This window comes from Chiroxiphia lanceolata, chromosome 22, assembly GCF_009829145.1.
Source record: "Chiroxiphia lanceolata isolate bChiLan1 chromosome 22, bChiLan1.pri, whole genome shotgun sequence".
In the NCBI taxonomy this organism is placed as follows: domain Eukaryota; kingdom Metazoa; phylum Chordata; class Aves; order Passeriformes; family Pipridae; genus Chiroxiphia; species Chiroxiphia lanceolata.
The window spans coordinates 3,475,927-3,498,364 of NC_045658.1; the positions used below are offsets into that span (position 1 = coordinate 3,475,927).

Below are 22,438 nucleotides of genomic sequence, written 5' to 3' on the forward strand. Positions count from 1 at the left end.
GCTTTATGATCTACAAACAGATCTTGACTGATTTGTTGTTGCTTTGTTTTGTTTTGAAGAGTTTGCCTCCTCTTCTTAGCAAACTATTGCCCCTGAACCCATATTGAAGACCATTTAATGCAGAGCTGTGACATTTACTGCCTTCTTTCTACAAACAGATCTTGACTGTTTCGTTGTTGCTTTGTTTTGTTTTGAAGAGTTTGCCTCCTTTTCTTAGCAAATTATTGCCCCTGAACCCATATTCAAGACCATTTAATGCAGAGCTGTGACACTCACTGCCTTCTTTCTCCTAGCGGACTACAGCACCAGTGAGATGTTGGTGAACATGGGGAACCTCCCTCTGGATGAGTTCTATCCAGCTGTCTCGATGGTGGCACTGATGAGAATTTTCCGAGACCAATCCCTGTCCCAACACCACACCATGGTGGTCCAGGCCATCACCTTTATCTTCAAATCCCTTGGGCTGAAGTGTGTGCAGTTCCTGCCCCAGGTCATGCCAACGTTCCTTAATGTAATACGGGTTTGTGATGGTGCCATCCGAGAGGTGAGTGTCCCAGGGGCCGCTCCTTCCTCCTGTTCCACTGCCCGAAATTGAGAATCCATTCCTTTGAAGAGAATGTGCCTGGCTTTGGGCGTTGCTGTGCTGTGTGTTGCTGCCAAGCATGCTGCAGAAGTGAGGTTCAGCTTTGCTTTTTCCCTCCTGTGAGCCTTTAGTAGAATATCCAATGGAAACAATTTTCCTGCTTCTTATTGGAACAGCTGCTTCTGAGCATAATCCTTAGAAGGCCAATGTTTGATTCTGGGTTTTCATCAAGCTGGTCTTGTTCAGGAAAACAGCCTGTGAAGCTTCCAGAGCTTTCAGTGATCTCTGTGTTAATGTGCTGTTGCAAACAGTGTTATTAAATAATAGAGGTCGATGCTTCAAATTTCTGGTGCAGCCATGTACTTTGGCTCATCCCTGAGAAGGAAAATTCAATTTGATACAGTCTGCTAACATTCAGAGCAGCGTGGGTGGTGATTCCACAGCAGTGCTTTCTCTTCCTTCCCACTTAAGTTACAGTTTTAGAAGGAAATGAGAACTGTGTGAAGATAATAATGGGACTTAAGGTTCACCTAACCAGAGATGGCTGCTGTTTGCCAAGGCTTTTCCTCAGGCAGCTGGAATCTCTAGGGTGGGAAGGGCAGTTTGTACTCACTGCTGCTGTGTTTTATGTGGGATGGGTGCTCCCTTAGAATCCCAACCCTGCTATAGAACCACTGTTTTCTCCCAGACTGAACTACTCAGATTGGAAGGAAACCACCTCACACGCCTGGGTTGGCCGAGCTCCTAGACCTGACTGATCTAACTTGCTTGAAAGCTATGCAGTTGTGCACACTCTGTTTAAAAATTTTCAGGTAAAAGAAGATGGTGAAAGTGTACTGGGGAGAAGAGCTGAGGTGGGTACACGTGACACTAAAGCCTGAAAGAGGCAGGTCCTTGTCCTGTATGTTAAACATCCTCTCACTACACCAAAGGAAAGGCACAGTATGGGAGCTCAGGGTTCATTTTTGGTAAATGGAGGTGTACTGCTCTCACTAAAGAAGCTGATGTGGTTTCTTACTTAGTTCTCACAAAAATGTTATCTCTTTTTCTGAGCTCCACTTTGTATTTTGTCACTGTAGTATTCAAAAAGCTGCATGAACAAATGAAATTTAACATATGATAACTTACATTTTCCTATTTTCCTAGAGGAAAAAAAGGCTGTATATACATCAAAGCAATTTAGCCTACATGATTTCGAACCAGTTTAAAGAGTAAATTCATTGTCACAATTGAGAGTTTAAGATTGTGTTGTGGCAAAAAAAATTGCAAAACTGCCATAGTATATCTGAATAAAACTGTCTCAGTCAAAATTCTTCTTGGTGGTGAAGAATGGATGGTGCATTCAACCATCTTAAAAAAAAAGTGGTATTTCTGGCAAGGACCTAACTGTGTTCCCCAGTAACTTTTCACCAATATATCTTGGTGGGGATGGGAAAGAGTACAGAAAGAACGTGTGCCAGTTTGGTTTGCAGGCAGGGGGAAAAGACTGGGGGCTAAATTTTTGAAAGCATCCTCCAAACCTCAATTTACAAGGCTCTGTAGTTGTTTGTGCTTGCAAGTCTGTTCTACCACTGTCAACTTGCTGGCACGTTATAAACCCTTACTTGTGTGCTTGACTGTCTGAGGCTTTGGGCTCACAAAATTTTTTTATGCAGGTTGGGAGGGAACCCAACTATTAAACCCAAAACCACTTTTCTTCCCCACCCCACTCCAAAAAAAAAAAAGAAAAAGGAAAACAAAAATAAACAAACAAAACCCAAACACTCGGGGGGAAAAAAAACAAACCACAAAACGCCACCAAACCCAAACTGCTGAGCTGAAGCTGCCAAGAATTTAGCCCCAGATTTTGAGCATATAGGAGCTGTGCATGCTGTTTGTTTGGTAAATGAGCTTGCAATTGCCTGTGAAACACCGTTTACCCAGTGTGTCTTTGATATTTGAATAAGCTACATTGATCATGACACGTTTCTTCCTTCCAGTTCCTATTCCAGCAGCTGGGAATGTTGGTGTCCTTTGTGAGAAGTCATATTAGGCCCTATATGGATGAAATTGTCACCCTGATGAGGGTGAGTACAACCTTTAAGCCAGTGTTTTACTGTCAGAAAAAAAATGGGCAGTGTTTTTGTCATTACCAAATATATCAATTACTTCACATGAAGTGCAGAATTGCATGTATTTGAAGTAATAACTGTATTTTGAACTAACATGTTATTTGAACAGTAATATACATTATTACCAGCACCTGCAATAAGAGCCAGCTCCAGGTTCTGCTGGTGCCTGAGTTCTTTTCAGTGCTTGGATTTTGTGCACTTGCTAATTTGAGAAACGTAGTTTTAGCAAGAGATGCCTGGAGTTCATAAATAGGTGTCGTTTCACTTAATTTTCACTTGCTGTTTGCAAAAGCTTAGGAGGATTAGGAAAAAATCAGTTGCCCAGAGGTTGTTTTTATCAGCTATAAATATAGTGAAGGTGCAGAGCGTTTTAAAAACAGACAGTATAGCCCTTGCCTGCAATATTAAACTTCTCTAGAGACTGTCTCCTACAGTTTGCTTTCCTTGTAATCAGTTAAAGAACTGCTGAATATTCTTTTTTTCCCTTTTTTTCTTCCTTCTGCAGGACTTCTGGGTCATGAACAACTCCATACAGAGCACGATTATCCTACTTATTGAGCAAATTGTGGTAGCTCTGGGAGGTGAATTCAAGCTCTACCTGCCCCAGCTCATTCCTCACATGTTACGGGTCTTCATGCACGACAACAGCCAGGGGCGCATTGTCTCTGTCAAGGTCAGTGGGGGCTGCAGCAGCTGCTGGATTTGGGTACTGCCCAGGCAGGTACATGCCCAAAATGCCATGCTCAGCAGGGCTCCTTGCTTGTGTGTTGCAAGCAAATGGGACCCAGTGGCCTCAGCAGTGGCTTGGTGTGAAATGATGCAGACAGCACTTTAAAGTGCAGGGCTGAAGCAACTTCTCACTGGATGCTGACTTCTTTAAAATGGGTCTTGTCTGTGATTTTGAGTCATTTGACTTTGGGTCATTTGGGTCAAAGGAGGTGATTCTCTTCTACTCTGCTCTTGTGGGACCCCACCTGGAGTACTGTGCACAGTCCTGGTGTCCCCAACATAGAAAGGACATGAAATAGTTGGAGCAAGTCCAGAGGAGGCCATGAAGTTAGTAAGGGGACTGGAGCACCTCCCCTCTGGACACAGGCTGAGGAATTTGGGACTGTTTAGCCTGGAGAAGAGAAGGTTGCATGGAGACCTCAGAGCACTTCCCAGTATCTTAAGGGGTCTATGGGGAAGCCAGAGAGAGAGACTTCTCACCAGGAGCTGTAGTGATAGGACAAGGGGCAATGGGTGCAAATTGAAAGAGGGGAAATTTAGGTTTGATATTTAGGAAGAAATTTTTTTACTGTGGAGGTGGTTAGACACTGGAAGAGGTTGCCAAGGGAGGTCATGGATGTCCCTGCCCTGGCAGTGTTCAAAGTCAGTTTGGATAAGGCCTTGAGCAACCTGGTCTAGTGGGAGGTGTCCCTGCCCATAGCAGGGGGGGCTTGGGACTAAATGATCTTCCAGGTCCATTCCAACCCCTTAACATTCCGTGATTTTTCCCTCCAGTTATTGAATGCAATCCAGCTCTTTGGAGCCAACCTGGATGACTACCTTCACTTGCTGCTACCTCCCATTGTAAAGCTCTTTGATGCCCCAGACGTGCCCGTCGTGGCTCGCAAGTAAGTGCTGGTGGCTTTGCAGTCTCTGCTTCCCCTGTGATGTCCGAGTTCTGCAGTGGCTGCCACAGCCACGTGTAGGATGGAACACCACTTAGTTCCTTCCACAGCTTTTTCTCTGTCTTAAATCATTATGGAAGGTTATTTTTGGTTGGACATCACAACAGCACTGTTGCTAGCTTTTTGGTTTGTTTTTTTTGTTTGTTTGTTTTGTTTTTGTGTGTGTGTGCTTGTGGAGTTTTTTTTGTTCTTGAGGGTTTGTTTGTTTGTTTGTTTTAGGGTTTTTTGTTTGTTTTTTCTGTTTTGTGGGGTTTTGTGGTGGTTTTGGTTGGTTGGTTTGGGGGGGGGTTTGTGTGTGTTTTTTGTTGTTTGGGGGTTTTAAAATTTTTTTTATATTATTATGACTTTATTTTTATTTTCTGGTTCTCACCTGCCAGTATTTTAGTCACTGCAAGCTGTCCTGCAAGTCCAAGCTGCATTAGCAGACTTCTGGTGGCCTGTTTTTCCTATTACTGTTAGTCCTGGGAAGGCTGAGCACTTGGGTATTTCTACATCTTTTTTGTTTCTTACACCCTGAGAGATAAGTTCTTCCCTCTTTTCACTGTGACTTCAGAGCTGCTCTGGAGACAGTGGATCGCTTGACAGAGTCCCTGGATTTCACTGATTACGCCTCACGGATTATTCATCCCATCGTACGAACACTGGACCAGAGCCCTGAGCTACGAACAACTGCCATGGACACCCTCTCCTCTCTGGTGTTCCAGCTGGGAAAGAAGGTAAGATTGTTCTTTGGCTTGGAAGCTCACAGAAGGAGGGACTGTCCCAAAGATTGAGGCTTTAACGCTGAATTTTTTGTAACGGATTTTAAAGAAAACTGGTTTTTCTCCTCTTAGTTGTTTCTGGAATCGGGAGTTACTGAAATCAAACTGTCAGAATTGGTTTCTTATCAATGAAACAGAGGAGGAATTATACTGCTCTTGGTGCCACTGAGTAACAAGCTTATGATGTACATTCCCTTGTACAGTACCAGATTTTTATCCCGATGGTGAACAAAGTCCTGGTGCGACACAGAATTAACCACCAGCGCTATGATGTTCTCATCTGCAGAATTGTAAAGGTGAGTTGTCAAGTGTATATACAGTTGTTTGCTTAAGGGCAGTTTGGAGGTGTTGTCATGTAGAAACAGATGTAGTTGGAGCCCTCACTTCGAGTTACTCATGCAACAAGGAATGGTTGTTGCTGTAACTGTGTGCTAAGAACAGCTTTTTAAGGAGACTTTGAGATTACACTGGGAAAATTACTGTATTGGTATTAAATATTTCCTGTAGGAAAATCACAGCAAGTCTTAGGTAAAACTTAGACTTGTAGCCAATGTCATTAGTGGTTTTTTTTCTTGTTAGTTCATACACGTGGATTTAACCTATTTTCCCACAGTTATAGGGCTTAAGGAGACCTTGTTATCACAGTTTTTTCTGCAGGATGTCCCACATTTCAAACACTCAGTAACTGGTGTGCAATTTAATTAGTGTGCAGCAAGCAGCACATTGCTGTTCTCTGCTTACTCAAACAGGCAAGAGTGCTTGTTTTGAGGTGTATTATTTTGGCTTTTTATCCTGGGCAATAGGGGTTCTTAACAGTTACCTTGAATAGCAAAGGGATATCATTGGAGTTCTCTGGTTTATGAGGTGTAATCATTATAATGAAACATGGTTGTTTGCTTCCCAGGTTTTGCTGTAAGTGCTCTGACTTTATAATCTGTTTTTGTATGTGAGTGTATCTTCACTGTAAGGCATTTATTGCAGGGCTACACTCTTGCTGATGAAGAGGAGGATCCCCTGATTTATCAGCATCGGATGTTGAGAAGCAACCAGGGAGAAACTTTGGCCAGTGGTCCTGTGGAAACAGGTCCCATGAAGAAATTACATGTGAGCACCATCAACCTGCAGAAGGTAAGACTGGAGCCCTCACAGCATGAGTTTGCTACTGAAGGGAGGAGCAGAAGGGTCACAATGAAGGGGTTTGTTCAGTGCATCTGATCTACCTTTATTTACATTGCTTTTCTGTTGCCAGTTCTGGACAAAACTGAGGTCAAAGTAGTGCCTTTAGAATTAAAAGGTGCTGAGCAGCTTTAAGGATAGGAGCACCTGAACTATCAGTCTATTAATGGCTGTGAAGTAATCTTGACACTTGCTTGTTATGTGAAGTATGAACAAGACTTTCTAGATCACAGTGAATAATCTCAAATTACTGGAGACATCTATTTTGGAACCTCTGCCTTTCTTTTATTTTTTGTTTTGCTTCTTTTATGTCTTAGTCCTATATTATCTTGAAGCCAGAGCTTAATAGCTAAACAGTGGCTAGTCTGAACAGTAAAGACATGTAGCACTCAGTTCAGTAGTGGGATGGGTTGGCTTGGAAATGCTGGACTTAGAAACATAATTCTAAACGCATTAAGTATTTTTAAGCTGATACTTCAACAGCGGCTTCAGCTCTTCATGTATTTTTGTAGAGAAAAGATTATTCATGTTAAATACTTGCCATGTCATGGCAGGAATACATTTAGGGAAGATTTCTTAGAAATGAGACTGAAGTACTGCGGATTATCTGGTGTAAAGGTGATGGATTTTAAGGAACTGAAAAGGGATTCTCAGCGTGTGGTTTGGAGCTGTAAAGCAGGAATGCTGCCTGCTGATGGATTTCTTCTGCTCCTGGATAGTGCTTTGTTTAATAGATGAATTGTCTTCCTTTGTCCTGCAGGCCTGGGGAGCAGCAAGAAGAGTTTCCAAAGATGACTGGTTGGAATGGTTGAGGAGATTGAGTTTGGAGCTGCTGAAAGATTCCTCCTCACCCTCCCTGCGCTCATGTTGGGCCCTGGCTCAGGCCTATAATCCCATGGCTCGGTACAGTATTTCTGCCTTTTCCATTTCACTTGAAATGGCAAATGCAAGCCAGAAATTGTAAGGAAAAAAGAAAGTCATTTAGAAGCTCTTAGGTTTCATAAATAAGAGATAGTTCCTGCTTTGGGACAAATCAAAGAGCTGGCAACTTGATTTCATTTCCACAGTTGGCTGCTCCACAGTGTGCACAGAATCTTTCACTGGAATTCTGCATATTAGTCTAGAAATAGCATAAGGCACAAAAGTGTAGCTGGAAAAACAGCAGAGTATGAAATAGTTTTGAGGATCTACTGTGGGGGAATAAAAGTGCCTCTGAGTGGAATGAGCTGCAGTGCTTTTTTGCTACCTGTATGTCTGGAGAAACTTTGAGTCTGATAGCACGAGAGTACAGTATTTATCTTATTGTAGTATACCAGCCTACTCTGTTTTTTAAATGAAGAAATTAGCTTTATAAAAACTAATCACTGTTTATTGCAGGTAGACATATAAGTGCATTTTGTAGCTCTTTCTCTGAATAAAAAGGCAAGTCCACTGTCAAACAGACTTTTTCTCATGAATAGTGAATCCCCACCTCTCACTCTCTTTGTGTCCCTCCTCAGAGACCTCTTCAATGCTGCTTTTGTTTCATGCTGGTCTGAACTGAACGAAGACCAGCAGGATGAGCTGATCCGAAGCATTGAGCTGGCCCTGACTTCTCAGGACATTGCAGAAGTCACTCAGACACTGCTGAACCTGGCAGAGTTCATGGAGCACAGTGACAAGGTAGAGATGCTGTTGGGCAACTCTTTTCTCCTGGGAGCTGGCCTGTGGAAAGGGTGTGAAGAGTTCATGACTACTTTGTTACACTCATCCTGGTTTTGATGCCTGTGCTCCTTTCCAGGGCCCGCTGCCTTTGAGAGATGACAATGGCATTGTCCTCCTGGGGGAGAGAGCTGCCAAATGCAGAGCATATGCCAAGGCCCTTCACTACAAGGAGCTGGAATTTCAAAAGGGTCCCACCCCAGCCATTCTGGAGTCTCTCATCAGGTAGGACCACAACTCATGAGACTTCTGCTCTTGCAGTAGCACACGATTTAGGACACCCTGAGGATTAATCTAGGCAATTCCTAGGATTTCACTGTCACAAGACTTCTTTGTGGGCTTACTGACTAGCTTGCAGATGTGCACTTGTAACTGCTGAGTTCTGCTCTTCTACAGTGTGGTTAAAATTATGATAGAAGCCCTGGGAAGTTTTGCAGGAAAAAGGTTCTGATTTCCCCCCCTCACCCTTCAAACTCAGCATGGAGTGGATTGAAGTGACTGCAAGTCAAATGAGACAGATTTTTATTTACACCTACATGTAAATAAGTCAGAAAAGTTGAAATTCTTATTTAGAGTTTCTCATCAGATTCTGCTGATTTAGCTTAGATAGGTCTCATTGTTCATATGTCAAATAGAAGATATTGTAACAAGAGTGTATTGTTTCCTGAGCTTTGTCAACAACAAAGATGTTGACCTGAAATGCCTGCAGAGGATTTGGTACTAAACTACAGGTTTTAAAATGTGAAACTGTTCCATATCACAGAGATGTTAACTCTGCTATTTGAGACAAACTTATTTGGGTTGAGCAAAAACTTAGCTTTGTCTTTATGCAGTGAATTTTTCAGCCCTCCTATTTCATTGAAATTGTATTTCCCCTTTTTTTCTCCTCTTTTATTCTTTCATCCTTTGTCCTGTCTTGTTTTGTTGAGGAAAATTCAGAATTCAGTGTATTTCCTTTCTTGGTCTCAGTTGCTCGTGCAGCTGTTTCTTTGTGTGCCAAAAAGTGGGTTAAGGAGCAAAGAATTGATGTAAAGCAGGATTAAAAATGAAAGACAATTTATTGGAAATGAAAAACTTTTAGAAACCTTTAAAAATCCATTTTAAAGACCACAGTTAAAATAGTTCCAACTATAGTTCCACACAGTTGAAATTTGCAGTATGAATAGCTGAACATATGTAAGGCAATTCCTAAGACACCTTGATCTCCCATTTCACACAAGACTGAACAATTTAAATTAGATTCAAACTCTCTTTAAGGTGAATAAAAATAGATATATTAATGATAACTTTTCCAACATATTCAAACAATGGTAGGGCTACAGGAGGAGTCTCATTCTTTTTCAACTTTTATTTTTAACACTGTGTTATGTAAGGGAGAAACACGCTGATTTTTGACATAGCATCTCTAGATAACTTGCTGTGGGGGTAGTTTTCAGAATAGATTTTGATATTCCTTGGTGTGGTGTGCTAGCAAACACTCCCTTATGTTTGAGTAACCTTTGGCACTTAGGGATTCTCTGGTGTGTACTCGTGTTTTGCTCGTGGATACAGTGATTTTAAGTGTTGGAGTTGAGGTTTTTTGGCTGGGTCTGGACATTTTTGGCTCACTGACACACAGCACGTTTGTGTTCTAACCTGAATGTAATTTGGTGGCAGCCCAGAAAGTTGCTTTCTAGTTTATCAGCATTTCGGGTGGTCTGTGTGGATAGGAGTAAACATCAGAGAGCACCAGGGACAAATCCTTCTCCAGGGTTACTGTCTGCTGGGGGCAGCCTCTGTGGGGATTATTTGAGGCAGCAGCAGGAGGTGGCAGTAAAGCTTCAGGAGAGAACCTGGACAATGCTAATGAATCCAACATTTTGGGGCGTTGTGGTTTTCCTCTGTGGGAAAGCAAGCCACTTGCTATACACTAAAGAAAGGTTCATCAGGGACACCTCTGGTTGATTCCTCTGTCTAGAAATGAGTATGTAATTTTGTGGTTTGGGTCCCTCCTGGAAGGGGTTACTCAGCAGTGCTGGCTCAGGACACTGAAGGAAAGGCAGCAAGGAGGCTTTTGCTTTTCAGTCCCTGCCCATCTAGTTAATAATACTAAAGCAACCCACTGCTAGAGAAAACACACCCAGAGGTTTTCTGAAGGTGCTATGAGTGCATTCAGTTCTAACCTATTCTAACACGATATTTTTTCCCTTTGGAAAGAGCCTGAAGAGGAGGAAGTAGTTGTGAGCCCTGCTGACACTGGTGGCTGTGGCTGGTGCTTGCTGTGCCGCAGTGTTGGGGGGTGTGCCTGGCCAGGGCGTGGCTGTCGCACGGATTAGATGAAAGGAACAATTACTTGGCTGTCCATTGCCCACCTTCTGTGCAGTGGCACCGTGGAGCTGTATAATCCAGCTCTGGTTCCCTCTATGGTTTGAAATCCTCCGGCCGGATCTTCATCTCGACTCTCTTCAGGGAGTAGGTGGATCCGTGCCACCCGTACCAGGTGATGCCATCCATGTTCTTGGTGTGCTCTCCCTTTCGGTAGTAAACCCCGTTCAGGTTGGAATCTGTGCAGCAGTTGTACCAATAGCCACCTTGGAAACAAAGGAATACATTCCTGGTGAGCCATTTACTTGAAACAAGATGTTCTGTATTAATAATAAGAATTATTGCTCTTTCCGGAGGAGAGAGAGCAGAATGCAGCATTTAATCCCTGCAGCCTATGGCCAGTGGTTAAATGCTTTTAAAAGTTTTATTTGCCTCTTGTGTGGGACACAACAGGGAAATTAAAGGGCAAGATGCAGTGAAGATAATTATCTTTGACAGAACTCAAATGAAGATAGTAAATTGAATGAAGAGAGTAACATCATTGGAGGCTTGTAATAGCTGAGGTTGCAGGCAAATTCAAAACTTAACATAGGTTCTAAACACATAAAGGCTTTAGAGTTCTATAGCCAAATTAGTCCAGCAGCTTTTCATTTAGTTGCTTGTTCCTCTTGGAATATTTCCTTGATGTGTTTCTGTCTCTGACTCAGTGAGGTAGCACAGGAAATGAATTTGGGTTTTTTAGCTTGGGCATTTTAAGATGTATCAAAAGTTCCAGGACTCTACAAGTATTTGTTGAGACTGATATCAACAGTTTTATCTGTATATTGTGTGGGGGACAATGGGGAAATTAAAGGGCAAGATGCAGTGAAGATAATTATCTTTGACAGAACTCAAATAAAGATAGTAAATTGAATGAAGAGAGTAACCTCATTAGAGGCTTGTAACAGGGTAGGAAAAAAGATCACAAATCAGGTTGAACCTGGAGATGGGTGTAGGATAGTAATATAGAAGAGTAATTACAGGTCCCTAATACTAGAACTTGAAATCTCAAAAAAATATGAGAGAAAATAAGAACCTGATAAATCTTCAGGAATAACTTCCTGCCTCACTGAATTGCATCAGCATCTGAGACAGTGTGGCTGGATAACAGTGTGTGCAGGTGAGAGCACACACCAGGTCATTTGAAGGTACTGATGCCTGTAACACACAGTCTGGCTCAGCCTGAGCTGCCAGATATCCTATATCAATGTGTATCCCAGAGTTCACCACCTCTCCCTCGATTTACCATGGAAACGTTACCATGGAAAGAGAGCGTTTGGGGCTCTCTACACCTGCCCCAGGCTGTTCTCTGGGGACAGGAAGGTGTTTGTGTGCTGTACCTTTGCGGAACTGGGCACAGTCATCCACACACTTGTCGTTGTCCTTGTCCTTCGTGCTGAAGGCCGTGTTGTTGTGGTACCGGAGGGAGTCTCTCCCGGTGTTCCCGCTGTAGTTCCCCACGAACAGCCTGTAGCTGTTGATCTCATTGCTCAGGGTGAACTGCTGGTACTGGGCATAACGTGTGTTGCCTTCCCAGTCCTGCCACAGAACAGGGGAGAAGGAAGTGATGCTGTTAGAACAGTTATAAGAAGACTCCACCATCCATGGTTATGTACATACACTTTTTCTGCCTCAGGCTGCAGGAACTGCTCTGTTAAGGCAAAGGAACTTTCCAGAGCAAAGCATGATCCTTCCAAGTCTTATCTGCACCTGGTATTAAATAGTGTCCAGGAAAGCTGATGTGCAGCTCTTGCATTCAACATCCTTGTCTCAGTGCTGCCTCAAGTAATTTTTTTTCCTCTGTGAAACAGGGACTTTGTATCTAAAAGCCTTTCAGCTCATGCACATCCCATCCCTCTTAAGCTGTTGTACCAGCTGTAAACTGGTCTAAGCCAGACCCAAGCCTTTAGTAGACTGAAGAAATTGTTTGAGGGTAATAAAAGGCAAACTGGAAGGAAGTGCTGCAAAAGGAAAAGACTCAAAGGCTTGAAAACTTGATGGGGCTTCTCTTTTTAGATTTTTAAATCTGAGGTGGTCAGCAGTTTGATCTCTGTCTGCAGGATTTCCTAGGTCCCCACGTGTTCCTGGAGACACAATCCATATGCTGGCAGAAGGTTGTTCCACTGATTTTCCACAGTGGAGAACATCTGCCTTGTCCTTGAGTGTATCCCTGGGTTGATCCTACCTCCTCCTCCTGTAATTAAAGCATGCAAATTCTTTGAGCCTTCTGTGGAGGTAGGAGATGGGATCTGCTGCTGGGCACTCACTTTGTGCAAAAGACCTGCTGCTGCTGAAATGAAGAGCTCATTAGTTACCTCCAGCTCCACTCTCAGGACAGTGGGGCGTCTGGAGAGCCGGTAGATGTTTTCATTTCCCAGCCAAAAGTCTCCCCGAATATTTCCAAATCCTTCCTTGTATTGTTTCCAGTCCCTATTGAACGATGTCAAACCAACTTTGCGTCTTTGGATGATAGTCCAGCCACCTCCATCTGTCTCCATGTCACAGAACACCTGGAATAGGGAAAAAAAGGCAGTGGTTACCTGTCAGTAAACTTAATGAAGGTCCAGTTCTCTTAACACAAGACATTGTTCCAGATTTCACAACTTGGAGAAATTTTTATTCTGTTTAAAACTCGCGGCAAAAAATTATTAAATGCATTTTCCCTATTTCTATTTTCCCTCTTGATTGTCCACTCTTTCCTTCCTTGAGGTTTGCCTGCAGAAAGATGCCGATTGCAAGTGCAGGGTGTCCTCACTCAGTGTGTGCTCTTTTCCTCTCTGTAGATAAGTATTTCTAGATTACATTTGAAAAGACACATAATATACATTGTGTGCTTATGATCCTTACCTCCAGATCCGGAATCCCCAAAAATTCATCGGGGGGTAGCTTGTAAACACCAGAAATTCGGTAGTTCCTCTGGTAAAGTGATGAGCAGTCATAGACAGCATCTACTTGAATCAGAACCAGAAAGTGAGAATCTGAACAGCAAGAACTCCTCTCCTCTTAGGGTGGTTTCTGTAAAGCCTAGTGTGTAATGCAAGGAGTAATTAAGTGAGGAAGACTTCCCACAAGTGTAATGTTTTCCTGAAATGGTCTAGTTTAGAGCAGTGTATGCGTTGGAAAAAGATGTTGTAGCACTGGGACTTTCTGATTTTTTTTTATTATTTTTTTTTTAACCTCTGCTGTGCAAAGAGCCATCTCTGCTTTCTCTTCACGTTGCTACTGTGTGTCTGTGCTGGGAGACTTATCCAATGTAATAATGGCCAGTCCTGCTGCCAGGTGCCTGCTTTGTGTGCTTGGCCAAGCTTGTTGGTGAGGGATATTTGTTCTGCACTGGAGCCTGGGACAGAGAAGGTGCCTTTTAGCTGCAGTCAGTCCATCTGTGCAAAGTTCCTTTCCTCCTGGTGCAGGAGCTGACTTGAAGGTGGTAAAATGCACAGCTATTCTGAGGATAAATGAGCTGAAGCAAAGCTTTATCCTGTCTGACAGTTTTCATTTCACTACAGACTAGATGTCTCTTACCTGGTGAGGGGAGACGCAGCTGTCTTAAATACCTGCTGGGCCAGTTGCTGCTGTGCGTTCCTGTATTTTTTTTTCTAAACTTTTTCTACAGCTCCAAAGAGATTTGTTATGGTGTAACTTTCTTTTTAAGACCTACTGTAAACAGCGATGTGTCAAAACTGACCAACTGGAGCTTTTTTGTAAGAAGAATTAAGTAAACGGATTTCAAAGTTTTTCCTTAAAGTTAAAAAAGAAAAAAAAAAGTCTGAATGAAGTCTTTTGGCAAACCCAGTCGTCCCAGACAACAACAGTGGCTTTTTAAAGAAGTTTTAAGCTCTTCGTGGTGAATTTAATTTTAAAAGAAAAGTCAACAAAGGGGACTCTTTCTTCCAGAAGTGGCTTTACAGGTAGCTGACCTAAAAGTGCACCTGCATTCCACATTTAGTACAGGCCTGTGCAATTGCTGTGTGCAGTGAAATTTCCCCTCAGGGAGGAGAATTTTGAAGAATTTAACTGTGTTCTGGCTAGGCTTATATCACAGTTTGTGTCTTGCATCATCTACAGCCTTGAACTTTTGAGAATTATGATTCAAATAATAGATCACTCTTTTTTGTTCTGGTTCAGAGATAGTCGTAAAGATAAAATTACAAATCCTTAGTAATTCTTGGAAAGCATTTCTAATTGTTTTAGAAATGTTTTAGCTTCTGGTCCCCTGTCAGCGCTGTGAACTCGGGGGATATGACTGCCAGAGCCATTCCCTGCCAGAGCCAGCTCCCATTCCTTTACTGTTGGTACTGTGGTGCTCAGAAATATCAGACTGAATTCTGTGCCGTACAAATGCGCTGTTTCTCAACTCCCCGATAACAAATCTAGAAATAAAACCACTGGTTTTCTCAGGCCCCCCATCCTCCAGGAGCGCTTCCAGCGGCCGTACTCAGCGTGCCCCCGTGCTAGTCACGTTAGTGGCAGTGGGAACTGGTCATTAGCTGTGTGTTAGGAGGTGTTTGTGGGAGCCTGGGGACTCCCTCCTTACCAGCTGACGTCTGTGTGACCGTCTGGGCCGCCTGGAGCTGCATGATGTCGATCTGGTTGTTCATTTCGGAGTATTTGCTCTCGGCGTCGATGAGCCGCGACTCCATCTGCTTGGTGCTGCCCTCCAGCTCCATCACCTGCATGACCACGTTCACCCAGTCCCCCTCCTGCTTCTTGCTCAGCTCCTGCAGCATCCTGCTCAGGTTGGCCACCTGCAGCTTGAGCTCCCTGACCTCCTCGCAGCAGCCCGGCGCCTTGGGCTGAGCGTTCCCGTTGTTGCTGAGGGTTCTCCTCTTGGGAGGTCTCTGCAGCAGGGCCGGGTGGGTTGCCAGGGACACGGTGACAATGCAGAGCCACGCCAGCTGAGCCGTGGATCTCCCTGGCATTTTTGCTTACAGCAGCAGAAACCTTCCAGCTGAGCGTGGTCTGAGAGCAGCTGGGGTAGGTATGAAATCCCCTGCAGCAGCCTGGCACCTTCCTTGCTTCCAGGGAAGGGAGTCTCTGAAGGTGGAGCCTGAAGAAGTGGCTTTTTTTCAGACCCCTCCTGTCGGATGTGCACTTTGGAAGTCTGTCTCAAAGCATCTTATATACTATTTTTCTGTTTACCTCCACCCCTCTGAAGCTGTGGAGGGCTTGCTGGCCCCTCCCAGTTCATCTGGTCATATCAGGTGTTTACAGGGTGCAATTGGAACGGGTTTCAGCCAAGAAAAGTTGGGGAGAGCAGCAGAGAATTCCCTCAGTTGTGTCTTGAAGGGGTGTTGGAAAAGGCTAGGAAATGAGGAGAATTTCCAGCAATTATTGCCCATTGGATTGGAGCCCTCTTGGTGACTGGTTCTGGCACTTCAGTAGCAGTAGAGGTCCAGAATGTAAAAAGGCTGTTCAAACAGGATGAGTTTATACAAGTTCAGGGAAGGTAACTCCCTAGGAGGTAGCCCTGGCTGCTGCAAGTCCTACTAATGCATTCCCCAGAAACTGTAGGGGGTAATTCTACGCTTGCAGTATTTCTTAATTTAGACAGTATTTTAGCAAGTTAATCAGTTAAGCATCTAATCCCCCTCTCTGTACACTGGTGTCTCTACACTATTAACTTTGTAGAATTCAGTGCTGTTCTTTTAAGAGATGGGATATCTGAGGGTAGGATGGAAAGAAATCTGCAAAATATGTAAGTTAAAACTCTGTTTATTCATAGCGAATAAACACTATGAAGTGAAAGGGCATTAGGTAATAGTGGAAGTCTAATAAAACTTGACAAGAGGTGGGTTTTTTACAGGCAGCATGATCTAATTCCAGTATTGTGGAGGGCAGTTTATTAACAAGATTTTGAGTAAAATCTATGGGTAGTTAAAATGTCCACAGTTACAAAAAGAGTAGATTTAAGAGTAAATCTTTAGACATTTAGAATTGATCAAGTATCAGCTGGCTGAGATAGCCACTTTCTCTCCTCTTTCATATCTTTTAACAGTTCAAAAGTTAATTATAGCAGTCTGATCCCCAAGCAGAACCTTTTCAGCAGTGGGACAACCTTTTGCAAAAGGTCTGCAGGCTTTGTTCTTAGATCCTGAGGGAGAAGGTGTTTCACCCCTGGCCACTGCCCTGTCATTGCCCAACATGTTCTTGCATCTCCCTGCAAAGTTTCTGATTATAACTGGCAGAAATAAGATGAAATGAAGGTGGAAATGGCTCATGTATCTGCTCCTGGGGTAAATACTGTGAAAGCTTCTTGGTGTCCAAGAAAACAAAAGAAAGCTAATCTTGCTCCTTTTACAAAGGGCATCAGGACAAACCCAACTGACACATACTGTCCCATCTGGGTGTTTTTTGCTGATCCAAAGTGGCTGCAGGATTTCTGCTTGATTAGGAACCATTGGAAAAGCCTTACTGATCTGACATCTGCTTTTAGAGAAATAGAAAGCACAGTTTCTTGTTGATGCAGTTTCTCTCCTCCTCAGCTTTGATACACTTGTTGCTTGATGCTTTCTTGCTGCCTCTGATTTGCACCACAGCTGGTAATAGTTGTTCTGCAGAACAGACCCACAAGGGTGCAAGGATTTAGGGGGATGAAGGCATCAAAGCACTGCAGGGATGGAATGTGAATACAGATGTTTACTAAACCTGAATTTTCATAGAGAAGGGAGAGGGGATCTTTCAGAGGTCAGTGATCTCCACACAGGCAGTGTGGGTGTCCAGAGTTGTGTGGTGGGTGACTCCTGTGTGCTGTGCTCCAGGCAGAACCACTGGATCTGTCCTGTCAGCTGCTGAGGCTGCTGTGTGGGACTGGGAACCTGAGATATTGCCAGAGGTGTGCAAGTACAATTTGGTTAAAGCACCAAGGGCCCCTCCACAGCAGAGCACAGGCTTCAGTCAAGTTTTGCCGTGGACATTCCAGAAACCTTCCATAGCAAAATTGCTTTTTATACATCAGACCAGAAAGTGCCACTGCACATGGATGAAAGCCTGACCTTTTTGTTCTGTCTCTAATCCTGTCTGAGCCCTCTTCCAGCTGGAGCTTCTGTCATTCCCAGGGGCAAATTCTTCTCCGGCTTCCTGTGATGAGAAATGTGTTTTTGTCAAGGTTGGAACAGAGAATAGGACAGGCCAAACTCTGGCTTCTCTGCCCCAAAAAGCCACCCTGCTAACACCCCCATTGTGTTACACAGGACTCCAGCCCATTCTGCTGCTGCTCCCACTCACCATAACTCCTCTGTCTTGGGCAGATGTGGAAGAGGGGAGTCACTTGTAGGTCCGTGCATTCCCCCTTTATACAAATTTTGGAAGGATCTAAGATTCAGCCAAATTCTCAGTTACACACAAATGTTACAAAACAGTGCAGAAAGGCCTCCAAATCCCTTCTCTAAACGAGAATATTTAATTGGAAATGAGACAGCCGGGGTTTTATTTGGGATTCAGCCTCTAATTTGTATATCCCAGTGTAAGCCATCTTTCTTCTGGGTACTTTGATTTACCTATTTAAAAAGAGATAACACTTTGTTCTGTGTAAGGGTGTGACAACAGACACATTATGCAGGAATGGAAAAGAGCACAGCTCTTCCCATCTGTCCTTGCTTTTGAGGAAGCATTAAGAGAGATTTGGGCAGAGACATCTCTTGGCAGAAACCTCAGGCTTAGTGGAATTTGACTTCTTTATAAGTGTTTGAAAGATGAGTCTCTCCCAGTTCCCTGGTCACTTAGGCAGCAATAGCTCCTGATGGTGGTCACTGCCAGATTAGATCAGCTGTAGAAGCTGACAAAAGCTGTTCCACTGTTCTGTACTGGTTGTCTTTCAACTTGAATTCAGGATCCTGTCACATTTTGGGCAGAGGTGTAGTTTGGAGCATAGCTAGGGAGAAACTAGTTCCATAATTACTGAATGGGTCCTAGTCCTGTTTTTTCCTTCCTCTCCAGTGGTGATGGAGAAATCAAATATCATTTGGTCTGAAATCTCAACATCCTGGTTTTCCCCTGTTATATTTTGTATGTGGGAATATTCTGCTACATGGTAGCTAAAAAGGTGAGATCCTAAAGTCAAGAAAATGATGCAGCCCCTTTTTAACTCTGTTTATGATGTAGGTTTGAAGTGGCTGGGAAGAATTGAGGCTAAACATGGTTTCAGTTTGTATGTACCATATGTTTATAACATTGGTTGATGTTACTGAATTCAAGTATATGAGTATTACTTGATCAGAAGTAGTTATCTCCTGTCCCTGGAGGGGCAGATTAAGTCAGAGGTGGGTTTGAAAGACTGCCTGCTCTGGGAAGCTGTTCTGGCAGGTGCATGCAAAGCTGAGACAAGAAGAAAAGCTCAGTGCCCTGTGGCTATTTATTTGGTAGCCAGTCATTGCAAAACCCTTAATATGCATCCGGCAAATGCTTCGAATCTGGAATTCCTGGTGCTTGCTGAGATGGCAAAGGCTCCCATCAGCTCTCTGCTGGCAGGTCACTGGAGTCCACACTTGGTCAGAGCTCTGAAATACCACTTTTCCCTCCCAGGAAGTGGGAAACTGTTCACCCCTGGCTTTGGAGATGCTCATAAATGCTCCAGCCTTTACAGCTTTACAGTCAGGACTGCACTGGAAACCCCTGAAGTTACAGGGGAACAGGTGGAACAAGGGAGAGGGTCTGATGAGAAACAAAACCCTCATACTTCCTGCAGTCACCTGTGATTTCTTTTTTGTTTAACATATCCACTATTTGCATGATCAATACACAAAGACTGACTCTGTGTTTCACCTTTTTCTGCTAAGTGTCTTCCTTGGCAATTTTATTTTTCCCGATTAATAAAAAATAGGTGGTACAAAACCTTCTGCAGCCTGAGCAGCAGGGCTGGCTAGGAATTTTACTGTCATGGTTTTCACTGCTTTTTCTTTCAAAGCTGATGAATGCTTTTATTTGATTTGCAAGCATTTATATCAAGATAGGGAGTCTGGCATTGCTAAAGCCTCTTACCAATGTGGTGTGTCCTTGCTGGAAGCTGAAGGGCTGCTCTGGCCTGGAAGCCCTCAATCATCCCAACCCTGTATTGAAAACAGCTCTTTCCTGGTATTGGTTTCTCAAATGTGTTTGTTCCCAGCCTGGGGATAGTTTTTAGTGGCACGATGGACATGCGTTGGTTTTTTGAGCTGTTTTGGGGTTGTTTTCTGAGGTTTGCTGAATCAAGGACCCAGGGATGCCTCAGCACAAATAAACTGTAGAACTGGGGAAACTGGCCAGCAAAGCCAATTCCTTTTGCCAGAGGATTATCTGTTCCCCCAAGTCTCCACAAAGCAGCAGTGCCTTCCACCTCCAGTCCCAGAAGCAGCTCCAGCACTTCTTCAGAAAGGAAAACAAGCTTGACTTAGCTTGGTAAAATCTGGAGCTGCTTTTTAAACAAACCTGGGGAGACTAAACAAGAAGACAGACTCTTCCTTTTTTTCAGACTCTGTGGACAAGCTGCTTTATAGCAAAAATAAGGTTTCTCTGTCAAGTTCTGAGATGCATTTTGGCAATAGGAGATGTGTGTGTTGCCTCCTGAAAAGGCTCTGTTTTAAAAAAAGGGGGGGTAATTTTTATGAGAAGATGGGGAGAGTCCCTTCTGTCTGAATTCTTGAAAATTTAATATATTTTGAGTGATAGAGAATATTGTCAATGTCAAAGCTAATGGAAGACTGTAAAGCTCCCAGGGATCTATAAAAGAATACTTTTAGTAAACATTAGATATTTAAGGCTGGGATTTGTGGAGGAGGAAAGTCCCTCATTTGAGCTCTCTTCACACTGAAGACAATAATGTTGGTTTTCATTTCCAGTTCATGTCTGATTTCTGTTTAAATAGCCTTTAAAATATACAAGCAATAGGAGTATATTTCTCTTAAATATTCTTCTCTCTTGTGTTTCCAGCTCAGTGTGCTGCATTTTAGTTGTTTGTACATGTGGGATATTTTGATATCTTAATCATCAAACAGTAGGTTTATGTAGCCTTTCACTACTAATAAAGTTTGAACATTTAAGATTTTTGACCAAGGGTTTTATATTAGGGAGTTTGCCAAGGGTAGTCACCTTTTGTAGGGATAGAATGACAGAGTAATTGGAAAATGTTTTTCTTCAGGAGGCTTGTCACTTTTTAATATCCTCCTCATCATGATCAAGTGCTACAAATAGGTGGGGATTGGACATTATTCTGGCTAAAGTGCAGATATTGCTTAATAAACAGGGGGGGGAAATATCTGTAATCTTGGGTTTAACTGTCTTCTCAAAAACCTTTCTGTACCAGTCTCATTTCCTTATCCAGCTGCAACATTGTGCACTTGGAATATAGGAATTACTGCTTTTGTCATTGTGATTGACAGCAATTTGAATTCCACTGCATTATGGAATTATGCAGTGAGTCCAGGTGGGCCAGACTCAGAGCAAACCTTAGTGATAGGAATCAGTTTTGCAACTGATTTGTCTTCATTTTGAAGGAAAGTATAAGGATCTTCTGTTGCTTCTTGTAGTCACTTCGTTTATTGACTAAAATGTGGAATGAAGTGGTGGGTATTAAACAGGGAAATTAGTGCATTGGTTCAAAGTATATCAGAGTCTAGTTAATGTGATTTGGGAAATCTTGTTGTTCCTGTGGTCTCCCATTTTAATAGTCTGGCCTGCAAACATGGGACAGCTGTGTCTTGAAATAGTTTCAGAATATATTAGGAATGTACATTGGCGTTTAAAATCTGTAATTTTGCAATATTTCCCTGGAGCACCAATACTGGAAGGCTCTGGCAGCCCAGCCCAGGCTGAATACTGAGGTATTCAGTGACGTGTAACTTCTGTCCCACCAAACCTGTCCCCAGAAACTTCCCAGAAAGAAGGTGCAGTGATGTTCTTTTATTCCCTGCTGCTGAGCCTTCGAGTAAAGTAGGAGATAGTGGAAGGGATTTTTAGCTTCTGAACAAAAATGAACTGTTGAATATGTTTCTACCCTCAGTGGATATGGAGAACAATTGATCTTCTCCTTTAATATTAAACTTAATTTTATCCTAAACTAGGGAAAACTGCAAGGACATCTCCCAGTAAACAGACTTAAGTTACTGTCTGGCAAGTCAGCCAACAGTATTGTTTCTATCTTGAGAGATGTTTCCCCACCTTCTCCTTTAATCCAGAAAGATTTTGTAGTTATCTTTTTGCAGATGCAAGGAGAAATCTATCCCCTTGATTCTGATCCGGTAAACTGCCCCAGTTTCCAGCAGCAACAGTGTGACTAAAACCCCCTGGCAACTCTGCCTGGCTGGAATATCAGCCCTGGGGGCCTTTTCTGTGTGCCTGGATGCTTTTCTGCAGTGTTTTTCATGCTCTTCAGTCTCCAGCATGGTAACTAGAAAACAGCTCTGTGGTGCTTTTAGGAGTGTTATGAAATTTAGGAAGCTCCTGCCTGAGCACAGACCTCAGCAGGTCTGCAGGGAGAGGGGCAGTGCCTTCATGGAAGGAAGGGGAAGAGGAAGAGAAGCACAGAATGTCATAATTTCTAAATGTGTCTTTTGAATGTACCAGATTAAAATAGTGTATATCCCAAATGGGCTGGGAGGGGGGAACCACAGCATTCACTGCTTTGGCAGAAATGATCCTCAACACAGGGAAAAGCAGCTGCCAGGAGATCTCCCAGTCACAAAATTACCTTTCATTGCTCACTGTGTTGCTGGATCATTTGTTATGGGAGAGTAATTTATGATTATTAACAGCAACAACGTATTGGATCTACTGCTGTGTCTTCTTCTAAATCAAAGTCTTTCTCCTTGTCCTCCCCATCTTTCCCTTCCCTTTGCTTAAACCTAACCATAAATAGATTTGAAACACTTAATTCTACTCTGAGCAGCCAAGAAAGTAAGAAACAAAAGGAGTAATTGAGTGCACCGGGGAGCAGCAGCAGAAGAGCAGTGCTAATTGTCAAAGAATGAAAGATAAGGGCCAATTTGGTCAGGGAGTGTTGACAAGAAAGATAACTTGGAAATAATTAACTGCCTGACGTGCTGGAAGTGATGTGTCTGCCAGTGGCTCTTTAAATCATCGGGGTATGAGACGTGACAGCCATTTATCACTTTTATGAGG

The 22,438-nt window shown here is 43.1% G+C and overlaps 2 protein-coding genes across 4 annotated transcripts in view; one reads left to right on the forward strand and one right to left on the reverse strand.

Moving 5' to 3' along the window:
* The window catches only part of MTOR (mechanistic target of rapamycin kinase), a 62,472-nt gene that overhangs the window by 11,433 nt on the left and 28,601 nt on the right, over positions 1–22,438 (forward strand). Inside the window, exons 19-29 of one of the 2 annotated variants that reach the window (XM_032709021.1) lie at positions 294–544; positions 1,396–1,437; positions 2,563–2,649; positions 3,200–3,367; positions 4,198–4,310; positions 4,921–5,083; positions 5,332–5,424; positions 6,110–6,256; positions 7,065–7,207; positions 7,804–7,966; positions 8,085–8,230. In XM_032709021.1, the coding sequence (XP_032564912.1) occupies positions 294–544; positions 1,396–1,437; positions 2,563–2,649; positions 3,200–3,367; positions 4,198–4,310; positions 4,921–5,083; positions 5,332–5,424; positions 6,110–6,256; positions 7,065–7,207; positions 7,804–7,966; positions 8,085–8,230 (1,516 nt within the window). The remainder of the gene's footprint in view (positions 1–293; positions 545–1,395; positions 1,438–2,562; positions 2,650–3,199; positions 3,368–4,197; positions 4,311–4,920; positions 5,084–5,331; positions 5,425–6,109; positions 6,257–7,064; positions 7,208–7,803; positions 7,967–8,084; positions 8,231–22,438) is intronic. The other variant, XM_032709024.1, reaches the window with a different exon arrangement.
* ANGPTL7 (angiopoietin like 7) lies at positions 9,157–15,340 on the reverse strand. 2 transcript variants are annotated; one of them, XM_032709026.1, is made up of 5 exons: positions 14,883–15,340; positions 13,196–13,296; positions 12,664–12,858; positions 11,689–11,887; positions 9,157–10,575 (listed from the first exon to the last, which is right to left on the reverse strand). In XM_032709026.1, the coding sequence occupies exons 1-5, from the start codon at positions 15,265–15,267 to the stop codon at positions 10,406–10,408; spliced, it is 1,050 nt and encodes a 349-aa protein (XP_032564917.1). In that variant the 5' UTR covers positions 15,268–15,340; the 3' UTR covers positions 9,157–10,405. The 2 variants fall into 2 exon arrangements, with proteins under 2 accessions (XP_032564917.1, XP_032564916.1); XM_032709025.1 differs by having other exon boundaries at positions 13,196–13,299.

Bases quoted from the DNA above. Each gene is read 5' to 3' on its own strand.
- ANGPTL7 (XM_032709025.1), bottom strand. From the start codon at position 15,267: ATGCCAGGGAGATCCACGGCTCAGCTGGCGTGGCTCTGCATTGTCACC. The intron at 12,859-13,195 runs GTAAGGATCATA...TCCCTATTCCAG, and splicing joins TGGGGATTCCGGATCTGGAG to GTGTTCTGTGACATGGAGAC. The intron at 11,888-12,663 runs GTAACTAATGAG...GTTCTGTGGCAG, and splicing joins TCCTGAGAGTGGAGCTGGAG to GACTGGGAAGGCAACACACG.